This window comes from Camellia sinensis, chromosome 13 (assembly GCF_055761805.1).
Source record: "Camellia sinensis isolate YWXY chromosome 13, ASM5576180v1, whole genome shotgun sequence".
Lineage (NCBI taxonomy): Eukaryota > Viridiplantae > Streptophyta > Magnoliopsida > Ericales > Theaceae > Camellia > Camellia sinensis.
This window is the reverse complement of record NC_138973.1, coordinates 110,196,269-110,211,244: the sequence shown is the minus strand read 5'-3', so window position 1 is coordinate 110,211,244 and position 14,976 is coordinate 110,196,269. Positions and strand designations below refer to the sequence as shown.

Below are 14,976 nucleotides of genomic sequence, written 5' to 3'. Positions count from 1 at the left end.
TTCCTAAATTGTATCATGAATCTATTATATATACATGGCCTCTACCTCATTCATGGGGAAGCCAAATAATTCTTTTCATTCTTTTATAAGTGACAAACATAAAGCATGAACCATGCAAGAATTGTCAACTTAAATGTCAGCAATTTTAATAGATTCTTCCAAGCAACTAAACCAATTAGAACAAAAAAGCACAAATTGTTTTGTTAATAGAAATACGTGATACAACTTTTATCTTGGAGAATTCAAATTCCACAGAAGGTCAGATAATCTCAATTATTTTTAGCTGTTTCAGCAAGGTAAGACTATTAAGTTGGAACAACGCAAATCACATGCAAAAATAACAATATAATACCTATGACAGAAATGTCTATCATCCTTGTGAAGGCAGCAACATCACCCATTTTCATCCTCACAAACTAACTGAGGGTTTATAAACAAAATGAAGCAATACTGCTTGGGTTAAAAACCACATAAGGTTTTGTATGGTGCATTCATCACAACATAAAGTACCAAAACACAAACTATTAGAAAAAAAAACAAAAAAATAAAATAACACTGCACGAGAGGTGTAGTTTTGTCCTTTCGAATTTTAGCAACAACCCCTTTAATATCCATTCCTACATTGACCATAAGTGGTGATACAGAGTATAAGAAGCTCAAGAAAGAATATATTCAAAGAAGTGGCGATATTGGGAAATTGGCAAGGTTTCAAAGAGAAACCGATAAGAACTATACAAAATCATGTTTATAGTATTATTATAGTCTTATTTTATAATTATTTTATGTTTCTAGGATTTTTAAGGTTAGGGATATTTTGGTAATTTGGAAATTTTTGGATATGAGTTGTGCGGGGGTTGCCCATGGGTTGTCTTGTAGTTCAAGTTATTTAATTAGGTTTTATTTATGTTTCTTATTTAGTTTTAAATTAGTTTTAGAAGTCAAAGATATTGTGATAGTTTCATTTTTATTTTTTTTTTGTTTTAGTTGGTTTAGAAAGTCTCTAAAGTATATATAAAATCATGTAATGCTTTTAATTTAATAAAGTTGATATTTTATAAAAAAATTGAGAGCTTTGAAGCTTCTCTATGGACTGTACGATGCAACCAAACACTAGGTGTGATGTGGTATGGAATATAGGTGCAATGCCTAGACCTATCTTCTTCTTCTCCTTTTTTCCCTCTTTATTGTCTGCACTCTTAACAGCCCAAAAACACTGTTGACAGCCCCTAAAACACTTCCTAAACAGTGCCAAAATCCCATCTTTTCATGCTTAATCTCTTACCTATTTATTATCGTAAACAAACCCTACTTGTTCACTATATTCTTATTGCAATTGCAGCCATAAAATCCAATTAAAATCACCCCCAAAATCCTAGATTTGTTGCTGTCCCTAATTGTCTTGCATCAGCTTGGTATTAGATTCTCAATTGACTTGGGAAGAGGGTAAAGCGCTTCTTAGAGAAAAAATTCGTCTCAGGGATCTTCAAGATGATTTTCTTGATCAATTGTATACTCTTGAGCAAGGTGATATGTGTGTGATCAATTATGCAAGGCAATATAAAGAGTTATTTATCAAGTCTGGATTGGTTGAAAGTGAACGGATAACTATTGTTCGTTTCAAAAGTGGATTGAGATTTGAAATTAAAATAGAGATGTCTCATGCATATTTAGAAGATCTCGAAGATGCTATTGAAATGGCTATACAATTTGAATTTTTTGTAAAATTGAAGAAGAAATCTACAATTTTGAAGCCTGCGCATAATGGAAAGACTGTCTAATAAGAGAAACCAACAAAAACTCCTAAACTAAGGGCTAAAGTGCCACAAGAAGATGACGAAAAGCCACAAAAAGCTATAGGAAAACCAAAGATTGTTCTTAGGGATAGAAATCATACACAATTGAACTTGCAAGCCAATGAATATGTTCAGAATTTTCCCAAGATGAAAGATGACCAGATTTTGAAAGATAACGAGGCACTTATTGATGATCCAAAAGCACGTCAAGAAGATTTAGTTTTTACTCAAGTAAAGGCTATAGTCGAAAACGAGGAATTGGATGCTAGGGAAGCTGTAGGGACTGAAGAATCAAAGCAACTAGCTGCTAGTGCTGTGCAAAATATGCCTTTAAAGGTCACCATTGTGTTGCCAAAATTTTCTAATTTGGCGCCAACAAAGTCATGTAATGAACGTCTATACGTTCATAATGTCCAGCATGATATTGATCCTATATTAGAGTCACAACTGCCTAACCCACCACCACATAATGCAAATTTGAGTGAGATAACATGCTAGAATCAATGACAGGTGCTGATTTAATTCAACAGGATGTCCAGGTTGAATTACATGACATCATTTTGATTGAGGAAAAGGCTGAGAATGTGGAATCCATGATTGTTGATACAAGAAACAACATTCAAATTGATTGCAAGCAATACATTACAAAGCCAAAAGAGAACGGAATGGATGGATAGAATTTTGCAACTCTACACTTGAATCAATTTAAAAGTTCATCTTCTACTTCAATTGATTTCGTCATTCTAGAAAAATTCAGCTTTAGAGCTAAAAATATCTTGTTACTTTCATTGCTAGCTCCAATGAAGAAGAATCGATGCTGCCAACTTAAAGATTTTAATGTGAAGCCATGGATACAATTTCAAAACTTGTAGATTCTTACACTTCAAGACTTTAAAACTTGAGGTCGATTTTTTTCCAACCAAGGAAGAATGATGCAAAGTACAAGAAGCTCAAGAAAGAGTAAATTCAAAGAAGCAGCGATATTGGGAAATTGGCAAGGTTTCAAAGAGAAACTGATAAGAACTATAGAAAATCATGTTTATAATATTATCAGTGTCTTATTTTATACTTATTTTATGTTTCTAGGATTTTTAAGGTTAGGGATATATTTGTAATTTGTAGACTTTTTGTATATGAGTTGTTCGGGTCGCTCATGGGCAAGGTTGCAAAATGTGGCATTACGTAATAGTTGCGGCTGTTACGTAACGGTTGCGGCGGTAGACACCACGTGTTACCCCCGCTTTTGCGGTGTGATTGAGATTCACAGGTGTATCGGCTGTTACGGCCGTTGTAGCGGCCGTAACAGTGCCGTAATGGCCGTAACGCCCGTTACGCACCGTTACCCTCTTTTATTAGCTGATTTTTTTCAAAAAAAAAAAAAAAAAAAAGCAAAAGAAAAGGCTAAAAAACTATGGATGTTGTTGTACATACCTTTATGATTGAACATATTGTCTTTCCTCTTTTCAGCCCGTGAAAAACTTTGAGGTGAGAATATATCCACAAATTTTCCTTTTTTCAGAATACATCCACAAATTTTCAGATCTTCAAATCTGAAAATTGCAATTGATTCAAATCTTCAGATCTACAAATTTTCAACCATCTAGTTTCTAATCGAAAAATAAAAAAGAGTGGTTCATGGGAAGATGAAGAGAGAGAGAAAAGGAAATACGGATGAGTGAGAGATAGAGAGAGAAAAGAGAGAAGAGGGAAGAGATGAACCTGTGTTGAAGTCTTCAAGGCTGCCTCTGTGTTGAAGACAAAGAACAAACCTGTTAGTGACTCTGTGTTAAAGTTGAAGACGAAGAACATGGCTTCCTCTCTGTATCTCTTGCCTTTTTCTTTTTTCTTTTTATTTTGTTTGCTGCCTTGGCTGCCTCTCAGATTGTCTTGGGAACATATATAATCAATTGTTTTTCATAGGTGATCTCCAACTGGCATTTTGATTTTGTTTGTTTGTTTGTTTGTTTTTTTTTTTTTTTTTTTGAACAAAGATTTTTGACTGATACAAAGCCTAAAAAATTTATGGTGATATATTTAGCAATTTTAATTTAAAAATATATATAGAGAGAGCTGTGCACTTACTTTTAGCATTTTATATATAATAATTAGTGATTGATTTTTTTTATATATAATATCTAAAAATCATAACACCTATAATTATATTAATACATTATATATATATATATATATCAGTTTTCATTGATTTTTTTTTTCTTGCAGGTTATTCAAAAAGATAACAAATATTCAAGTGATTGAAACCCAAAAAACAACCATGTATGAATTTTTTTTCTTTATAATTTATTTTTTAATTTTATATGATTACATAGCATGTAAACTCCAAATATATAAATAGTGGTTGTATTTTTTTTATAATAATTTCATTTAATATTTAATTATAAATATTTTTTATTTTGTTATTGTAATGTGTTGTGACAACAATGTTGAACAATGTTGAAGGCACAATTTTTTTTTTAAAAAAAAATCTTTTTAAAAGAACAAAAAATAAATAAAAAAATCAATACCTCAAAAAAAATTCTTTATAATTTATTTTTTAATTTTTATCTGATTATATTAGCATGTAAACTCCAAATGTATAAATAGTGGTTGCATTTTTTTTATAATAATTTCATTTAATATTTAATTATAAATATTTTTTATTTTGTTAGTGTAATGTGTTGTGACAATAATGTTAAAGGCACAATTTTATGTTAAAAATATCTTTTTTATTAAAAAAAAAATCAATACCTCAAAAAAAAAATTCTTTATAATTTATTTTTTAATTTTTATTTTAGCATGTAAACTCCAAATGTATAAATAGTGGTTGCATTTTTTTAATAATAATTTCATTTAATATTTAATTATAAATATTTATTATTTTGTTATTGTAATGTGTTGTGACAACAATGTTAAAGGCACAAATTTATTTTAAAAATATCATTTAAAAAAAAAAAATCAATACCTCAAAAAAAATTCTTTATAATTTAATTTTTAATTTTTATATGATTACATTAGCATGTAAAATCAAAATGTATAAATAGTGGTTGCATTTTTTTTATAACAATTTTATTTAGTATTTAATTTTAAATACATTTTTATTTAGTTATTGTAATGTGTTGTCACAACAATTTTGATGACACAATTTTATTTAAAATAAATGTCTTTTCTGTAAAATAAAGAAATATTTAAAAAAAAAAAAAAATAGGTCCAACAATGCCATGAAAAATGTCTTTAATCATGATTACAATAGCATGTAAAATTCAAATGTATAAATAGTGGTTAATTTTTTTTTATAATTAATTCATTTAATAATTAATTATAAATATTTTTTATTTTGTTATTGTAATGTGTTGTGACAACAATTTTTATGGCACAATTTTTTTCAGAAAATATCTTTTGAAAAAAAAAATCAACACCTAAAACGAAAATTCTTTATAATTTATTTTTTATTTTTTATATGATTACATTAGCATGTAAGATTGAAACGTATAAGCAGTAGTTGCATTTTTTGTTAACTATTTTATTTAGTATTTAATTTTAAATATTTTTTTATTTTGTTATTGTAGCGTGTTGTGACAACAATTTTGATGGCACAATTTTTTTTAAAAAAAAAAGTATTTTCTATAAAATAAAAAAATACAAAAAAATAAATAAATAGCTCAAACAATGCCATGAAAAGTGTGTTTATTCCTAATTACATTAGCATGTAAAATCCAAATGTAGAAATAGTGGTTGAATTTTTTTTATAATCATTTTATTTAATTTTCAATTATAAATATTTTTTTATTTTGTTATTGTAATGTGTTGTGACAACAATTTTTTTATGACAATTTTTCTAATTATAATTTATTTTTAATTTTTATATGATTACATTAGCATGTAAAATTCAAATGTATAAATAGTGGTTACATTTTTTTTACAATCATTTCATTTAACAAATGTAAATATTGTTTATTTAGTTAGTTCAAATTTTGTAGAAAAATAATTTTGTAAACATTTAAATAAATTAAAAATGTATTAATGATGCAAAATTCAAATTCAAAAATGCCACAACAAAAGGGTGCCAATGATGAACCCCCCAAGTGATGATATTGGTTGGAAATTTGGAACTCCAGTTGAAGGCATCATATTATTTGCAAATTTTGTGGACATCTCATTAAAGGTGGAATTACGCGTTTCAAGCAACACTTAGCACATCAAGTGGGGCAAGTGCGTTCTTGTTTTAGTGTTAGTAGAGATGTGATGCAAGAAATGATGAAACATTTACAAGATAAGAAAATGAGTAAAGTAAACAAACAAAAGAGAAAAGCCGAATTGGAAGCACATATTAGGGGAGATGATCTCTATTATGAGGATGAAGGAGGAGATTTTGTAGATCTTCGCGATGATGACTTTGACTTTGATCCAGAGATGACTAGGGTTAGACAAGCAAGTATTCGTTCACAACAACAACGGGAGGAAAGACAACAATTTAGACTAGGTACTGCAGGTCATTGATCATAATATGATGCAGGTGGTAGTTCTGGTGCAGAAAGTAGTGGTCAAAGAATGTCAAAAGGGTCAGGTATTGCTAATGGTTTTCGTCGACCATAATCCGTGCGTGAAACTGGTGGAAGTTGACGTAATTGGATTAAGCCCAATGCTCCTAAAGCAAGGTTGAGAGCAATGGATGTAGAACTCCAAAATAGTAAGAATACAAAGCAACGAAAAATCTCTACAATGAATTTACAGAAGTTAAGGGAGAGATTGGGACGGGTAGTGTCCAAGTTTATACTCTATAGTCATATTCCATTCAATGCAGTTGATTTAGAGTATACACAACCCATGCTTGATGTTGCTGTTAAAGTAGGGCCAGAATTAAAGGGTCCTAGTGGTTATGAAATTTCTGAAATATATTTGAACATGGAGCATAATGAAATGACAGAATGGATAGGATCATTCAAGGGAATTTGGGCAGAGAGAGGTGTATCCATCATGTGTGATGGTTGGAGCAGTCTAACTCAGCAACACATCATCAACTTCTTAGTGTACTGCAATAAAGGTACTATATTTCACAAATCAATTGATGCCTCTAATATTATTAGTAGGACTGCTGAATATTATTTTGGGTTGTTAGATAAAGTTGTTGAAATTGGAGAGCAATACATTGTTCAAGTGGTGGCTGATAATAAACCTGCACTGAAAGTTGCCGGCAAAATGTTAATGAGAAAAAGAAAACATTTATATTGGACAGCTTGTTCAACACATTGTATCGATCTTATGCTAAAAGACAGAGCCAATAAGAAAAGTGTAGCAAAGGTGATTGAAGATGGTAAAACCATCACCAATTTCATTTATAATAGTGGATGGGTGTTGAATTTAATGAGAAAATTCGCTGGAAATAGAGAATTGATTCGACCTGCCATCACTCGATTTGCTACAAATTTTATTGCCATTGAGAGTATTGTTAGATATAAATAACAATTGAGAGCTATATTTAATAATGATGAGTGGAAGAATTCTAGATAAGGGAAGGCAAAGACTGGGTAGCCTTATAATGTGAAAAAATTTATTTTGGGAAAGGAGTTTTGGCAGAAAGCAATAGAACTTTGTAAAGTTCATGAGCCACTAGTTAGAGTATTGAGGTTGATTGATGGGGATGAGAAGCCAACAATAGGTTTCATATATGAAGCTACAGATAGAGCAAAGTTGGCAATTAAAAAAGATTGTCGATACTACACTGAGTATTGGAAAATTATTAATACTCGATTGTCTTTTCGATTGCATTAAGATTTGTATGCGACTGGTAAGTGTTACGATTTCAATTATAAAATGTATATTTATTTACAATTATTAATTGTCTTTTTATTTTTGAAGGATATTTTTTAAATCCTCAATTCTAATATGGTGTTACCTCATCCAATGAAATGATAAGAGAAGTGATAGATAGACTTAAAAAAGTAATTACCAGATTAGAGCCTAATATGGATGCTCAAGTGAAAGCAACAAATCGAGTACGTACCAATTATTTAAATTTTAATAGTAATAATCTACTTTTGCAAATGTTACTTGTAATAATTGATCAAATTGTAGTTATTGCTGTTTCGAGATAAACAGGAAACTTTTGACACTCCTTTAGCACAAAGAGCATGGAAACAATCAAATCTAGATTTTATTTTTAAAATTACGAATTTACAATATATAAATACTTAAATAATTTTCTATCATATTTTGACTTATATCTAATGTAATGTAATTTTGTGCAGCTGAGTGGTGGATTATTCATAGCAGTTGTGCTCTTGAACTTCAAAAAATAGTTGTGAAGGTATTAAGTCAAACCACCACATCATCTCACTATGAACGTAATCGGAGTACTTTTAGGGGTGATTTGAGATGATCTAAATAAGTGCACTTTTTGATTTTTTATGAAATATGAGTTGGGTTTAAAGTGATGTTGTAGAGAGGTGATGTGACTTAAATAAGATGATGTGACTTAAATAGGAAAGTGACTTTTTGACTTTTTGACTTTTTTTGAAGATGCCAAACCAAGCCTAAGTCTCATCCATACACAGACGAGGAATAGATTGAAATATAAGAAAATTCAAAGATTAGTCTTCATCACCTACAACATGAGATTAAAATTGAGACACGCTAAAAGAAGCATCCAAGAGGAGATTGATAGGAGTTTTAATCCTATTAACTTGGATTACATATTTGAAGAAGATGATCCAATAAGTCCATGGATAGAAGAAAGGGAAAATCCTTTACTAGATGGTGTGGATAATTCCGAATGGCTAGATTTGGTCTCAGATGATGATGATAGTGGTGGCAGCAACAACGGTGGTGATGGTACTAGTTTTGGTGCAAGAAGTGAAGATTTTATTGGAGGATTTGGATTATGTGATGTTGGGGAACATTATGATATTGGAGAACCTGTTGCACCTTTACCCCAACTACCTAGGAGGTTTTGTGGTAGTGATATACGTAGGGATGAAAGAAGAATAAAAAGTAGAGAACAACAGCTTGATTCATCTGATAGTAGTCATAGTTATCCATATCACCCTTACCCATCCTATAGCAGTGATAGCCAGAGCTATCCTTACCCACCTCAACAAAATTATCTTTGGCCCCCTCAACAACATGGTCCTATAGGATACGGTTTTCCAAATTATCAACAAACTCAAGAAGAGTATGTTAATCCTTTTTAGCCAAGGTATCCATTATCTCTCTCAATGCACGAAACAGAAAGGGATGACATGATGAGCACATTTACTTATATATTTCCTACTGAATGGGGTGAAGGTAGTAGCAATCAAGCTCAACAATCTAATTCCCAAGATGCACCACGTCATTCATTTTGGTAGGGTGAAGGTAGCAACAACAATCAAACTCAACAATCTGAATCCCAAGATGCACCACGTCACTCATTTTTGTGGTGACATTATGTAATTTTAGTAGTAACATTATGTAAAATATACTCTCTGTTATTTGTAATTTGTGCTATGATGTTATGTACTTTGTCAAGTTCTTCCATTAAGAATGTATACTTTTTTAAAACTATTTGAGTTAAAATGTACATATGCTTCCACAAGTATAATAATTAAAAATAATTTTATACATCTAAGTCCAATAAAAGAAATTTTTGCCACAAGTGTAATATGGATTTATGACATATTAAGTCATTAATTATTGAAAGAAAATGTAAAAAAATTTATTTTCTAGTGGATATAAAATGATTTAAAAATATGAAATGATAGAAAAAATAGATTGTGCGAAAAAATTTTTGAGTTAAAAATAGAAAAAATTTATTTTCTAGTTGAAATAAAATAGGGAAAATTACACAAATATTTCCCCATAGTTTGAGACTTGTGTCACTTTGGTCCCTGACTTTTCAATTGTGACACATTTGACCCTGAATTTTGAATCTTGCTTCAAATAAGGACAATTGAAGATATCATTAGATTTTTCAAGGGTAAAATTGTCAATTTGATCAAAAATAAACTAATTTGACAAAAATAAATGTCAAACAAATATTTTTGATTTTTTAAAAATTATTTCTACCTACTAAAAATAAAATTATGTAAAATTGATAAATCTTTTAAACATTTAATTATTTTTTTTACCAAATTAATTTTTATTATGTGTTTAGATGATGATTATGTAAAATTAATTGTAGAAAATTAATCATGTAATTTTTATTAATTTTACATAATTTTATTATTGGTGGATAAAAATAATTTTTAAAAAATTAAAAATTTTTTTTTTGACATTTATTTTTGTCAAATTGGTTTATATTTTATCAAATTGACGATATTTCCCTTGAAAAATCTAATGATATTTTCAATTGTCCTTATTTGGAATAAGATTCAAAATTCAGGGTCAAATGTGTCACAATTGAAAAGTCAGGGACGAAAGTGACACAAACCCTAAACTATACGAACTATTAGTGTAATTAACCCAATAAAATATAAAATGATTTAAAAATATGAAATATATTGGATCATACGTAAAAACTATCAAAAATTTATCAAAATTTATTTTAAAACCCAATAAATATGATTCTAAAAAAAATATATATATGTATCGGTAAGTTTTTTGCAAATTGTGCGAAAAATTAAAAAGAAATCACAATTCCGGTAACTGCAACCGTTACGCTGCGGCCTTTACACCCCGCAACCGCACCACCGCCACCGTTACCGTTACGACGACCGCAACCGCTTTTCATAACCTTGCCCATGGGTTATCTTGTGGGTCAAGTTATTCAATTAGATTTCATTTATATTTCTTGTTTGGTTTTAAATTGGTTTTAGATGTCAAAGATATTGTGATAATTTTCTTTTTTTGTTCTAGTTGGTTTAAGAAGTTTGTAAAGTCTATATAAAGTCACGTAATGCTTCTAATTCAATAGAGTTGATATTTTATAAAAAAAATTGAGAGCTTTGAAGCTTCTTTATGGATTGTGCGATGCAACCAAATCCTAGGCGTGATGCCGATGGAATCTAGGTGCGATTACTAGACCTATCTTCTTCTTTTCCTTCTTTCCCTCTTTTATTGTCTGCACTTTTAACAGCCCAAAGATACTATTCATGGGTACTGCTCATAGCCCTCAAACAGCCCCTAAACAGTACCAAAATCCCGTCTTTTCATGTTTAAACTCTTACCTATTTATTACCCTAAACAAACCCTACTTGTTCACTAGATTCTTATTGCAATTGCAGCCATAAAATCCAATTAAAATCTGTCCCAAAAGCCTAGATTTGCTGCTATTCCTAATTGTGCTGCATCAAGTGGTTTACCCTCAGAATCTTACTCAATACTTTATAAGGCTGAAATAGCCCCAAAAATTATAAGAAAAAATTAATCATAAAAATATAAGATTAAATCACATTATGCAATTCATTCTTGAAGACTTTTTGATGTTGGACCATTGATGGCAGTGCCAGCTTCTTCTGCTATTATTTGGATTGAGGAAGTGCTTCGCCAACATAAGATACACTTTCTGCACTACTCTATCACAACCCTTCCATATTAGTGTTTTTCTCAACCGAGGAGAAATGATTGAAGAATATAATAATTTTAAGATTGGCCTTGTTGATGTGTGTCCTTAATGTACATGTTAAGTAAGCTTAAAAAGATTGTACATTCTTAATTACACTCACCTTCATGAAGAATGTATAATTCTTTTAAACTTTTTAATATGTGCCCTAAGGGCACATGTGATGTAGGACGAATAGGGTCAGCAGCAACAGCGGATTTTTGGGGTTGATTTAGTTGGGTTTTGTGGCTGAAATTGCAATAATAGGATATAGGGGTTTTAAGTGTTTGTTTAGGGCAATAAAGGGGTACGAGTTTAAGAGAGAAGATATGAGATTTGGCACTGTTTAGGGACTATTTTAGGGGCTGTGAAAGTGCTGAAATTCAAGAAAGAAGGAAAGAAGAAGAAAAAGATAATTCTAGGAATCACTCTTAGAGACCTTAGGCATCACACCTACGGTTTAATCGCATCACACAATCCATAAGAAAGCTTTAAAGCGCTTAAAATTCTCTAAAATATAAAATCTCTGAAATAAGAAGTATTACATATAGAATTAGAAGACTTTCTAAACCAACTAGAACAAAAAAAAAAAAAAAAAAACTACTAAATCTTTGACTTCGAAAAACCCATCTAAGACAAAATTAGAAAGGAAAATGATATACAAGCCCATTTTCTAGACCTAATGATGTGTAAGTGAGATGATTGGTTGATAATTAGAGAAGACATGAGAGAGAGAGAGAGAGAGAGAGTTACTTTAGATATTCAAAAAGACTGTCACATAGGTTTGAAAAGCGAGTCAAATTTTTAGGCCTAAGTAGCATCACCCAATAAGATATATAAACAAAAACCAATTAAACAACTTAACCCACAAGACGAACCCACGGGCAACCTGGAGAACCCATGTCCAGAAAATTCTGAAATTACCAAAATACCCCCAAACTAGAAAATAGACCAACAAAGACTTCATGTAAAAATAACCATAGGACAAGACCCATAAGGCTAGAACATAACTATCCAAGGTCCCAAGTGAGTTGCTTATCATCCAATGCATGCCAAATCAAAGCTCAGGCCTTATAGGCATCTCTTCCGCATCTCTTGCACACCTTAAAAGGCTGCTGCCACTTGCCTCCATCAACACGTTAATAAAAATCCTTTTAATATAATTAAGAATTATGATTTTAATAGGATTTTATTTATTAGCTACTTTCCTATTCCTTTTTGTTTCCCAACTAGATAGTGCTTATGGCTCGAGTGTATTGATTTTATTAGACTTGATCTTTGATGTTGAAGAATAACATTGGGCTTGGAGAATTGCTATTGTTTATTTTCCTTTTCTCCATTGCTTGTTCCAATTTCCTCTACCATCCAGCATCACTTTTAAGTGCAACAAAGGCCCTGAAAGTAATTATCTACAGTTGAACAAGATATTTCATAATATATCATTCTTGTCACCTGCTGAGAAGGCACGTGGTGAGCAGCTCTCAACCAGAACACATTTCACTTTAGGATCCACTTCCCATTGATCAAGAAAGCTTTTGAATTTGACATCCATATCTGCATAATAATGCATTTAAAATTTAGTACAATCAGAATCCAAGTGGAAGAGACAAGAATCACATCAATAACTGGGTAAAAATACACATCGAGCCCTTGAGGTCTGGGTTGCTTCACAGTTCTAATCATGGTCCCTTAAACTTTCAAGTGTGTCTGGTTTTTTGCCCTGCTATCAGTGCATTATCTCTTAAATGACAGAAAATGTGCACGTGGAACACATGTAACAGCTTTTAAAACCAACAAATTTATAAAAATCTCAGCGCATGCGTACGCACCTGAAGCCTCTAGGGCTGTCCCTAAAATGGGTAAATTAGTGATAGAAACAGCAAAACCCAGGGGTGAGTGGCAACCCGGTAAGGGCCTGGGGTTTAAGCCCCTAAGTCGTGGGTTCAACTCTCCTCTGGGCCAATCTCCTGGGCGTAGCACAGTTGGTTAGGAGGTTGACCTCAAGGATGCCTTATCAGCTACTTGGTGTGGGTTTAATTCTCTCCCGCTGTGTGAGTCCTGACTTAAGCGGAGCTTGCCTTGGGAGGTCGGGACAAGCTTCTAGGTTATAGTCTCTTACTCGGAACGGACAACAAGACACCTTGGTGATCTCCTCAAGGGGGCGCTGCCTTGGACCTGCGGGAGAGTGAGAGGATTTTCCTGTAACCAAAAAAAAAAAAATCACTTGAATTTTAGTCTGCTGTCTACTAGTAGCAACAAATGCAAAATCCAATCAAATAAAATCTCTACTAAAATTCTAAGCTCATCTTTAGTTTCATGTCAAATTTATATTTATTTTCGTACAAATCCCACCAAAAGTCTCTGGCAATATATTCGTTTTTTCTATTGCAGAATAAATTTCGGTCTTCAGAATTTACTTATCCGAATTTCAAACACACTTTATTTGGAAATGCAAATCAAACAGCCCTTAATTCCAATAGTAAGTTCCAAAATTTAATCAATCAATGGGTAGTAAAAAAAATTCTGAATTTCAATTTATTCTGGGAGCAAACATTATTAAATATCACCAATCATACCAGGATCAATAAAACTACAATTCTAACCCAGATTCCCATTAAAATTATCACATCTTCTGATAAAAATTGAACTATTGAATTTAAGAGTTCAGACATGCATGAATGAACTAAATTTGGAAAATTAAATCAAGCAAGTCTTGTAAAAACCAAGGTTGAACTTAAAAATTCATTTTCTGATTACTAATTACAACCATTCATCAAACTTATAGCTACAGCCATCAACAAATAGATAATCAAAAACTGTAATTCCAATCAAAATTCAATCCAATGAACTAAATCTAAATTGAACTATTCAATTGAAGTGTTGATGATGAGCACATAAAACACAGGCAGAGATATACCTATGCTCATGGCGTTGAGGGCTTTGGGGCGATCGAGAGTGATGACAGCGACGCCGTTCGGGAGGACACTTCCCTTGACGAACTCGTCGCTGGAGGCCATGATCACCAAGGTTCGATGAGATAGAAGTTGCAGAAATGCAGATGTTTAGAGAGAGAGAGAGAGAGAGAGAGAGAGAGTGAGTGAGTGAGTGAGTGAGTGAGACACAGCTGGTGAGGATGTTCGGGTCAGGAGCTGAGAAGCACAAATCAAACTTCGCATTTGCCTCTTTTTATTTATTTATTTATTTTTAATGTTCGGTAGCTCAGATTTACGTAGAGCAAATGATTCGAATGTATCAAAAAAATTGATGTTTTACCTAAATGTTTGATAGCTCGTGTTTTCAGACATTTAAATCATTCGGATCATAAAATCAAAACCAAGCATGGCTGTTTTTTTTGGAAAAAGTTAGGAATCATGAAATTTTTTTTTTATGAAAATGATCATGAAAAATTTATGATTCTTAGATTATCTTAATTATTGTGTGATACTTTATTCTAAGTGTAATTCAAGAGTTACAAAACTTTCATGATTATTTTCATAAAAAAAATTTTATGATACCTAACATTGCTGTTTTCTTTTCTTTGGATTAAGTTGTGCAGTGGTGGGTTAACACAACGGGGTATAGCCTAGTGGTTGAGGCTGGAGACTTGAGATTTCTTCATTTACGCTGTATTGGAAAGAAATTTGGAATGGAGAAAATAAAAAATGTGTAAAA

General features: G+C 31.5%; 1 protein-coding gene across 5 annotated transcripts; it reads right to left on the bottom strand.

The window, feature by feature from the left end:
- Window positions 1-330: 330 nt before the first annotated feature.
- On the bottom strand, window positions 331-14,468 carry LOC145806371 (3-hydroxyisobutyryl-CoA hydrolase-like protein 3, mitochondrial). Of its 5 annotated transcripts, none has more exons than XR_014349396.1 (3): window positions 14,222-14,464; window positions 12,757-12,858; window positions 331-617 (listed from the first exon to the last, which is right to left on the bottom strand). XR_014349396.1 is itself a non-coding variant. In XM_082903149.1 (3 exons), the coding sequence occupies exons 1-3, from the start codon at window positions 14,319-14,321 to the stop codon at window positions 12,734-12,736; spliced, it is 246 nt and encodes an 81-aa protein (XP_082759275.1). In that variant the 5' UTR covers window positions 14,322-14,461; the 3' UTR covers window positions 12,037-12,733. The 5 variants fall into 5 exon arrangements, 1 of the variants encoding a protein (XP_082759275.1); XR_014349399.1 differs by lacking the exons at window positions 331-617; window positions 12,757-12,858 and adding exons at window positions 957-3,343; window positions 3,513-6,968 and having other exon boundaries at window positions 14,222-14,468; XR_014349397.1 differs by lacking the exons at window positions 331-617; window positions 12,757-12,858 and adding exons at window positions 957-3,343; window positions 3,513-3,538 and having other exon boundaries at window positions 14,222-14,466.
- Between the last annotated feature and the right edge of the window lie 508 nt (window positions 14,469-14,976).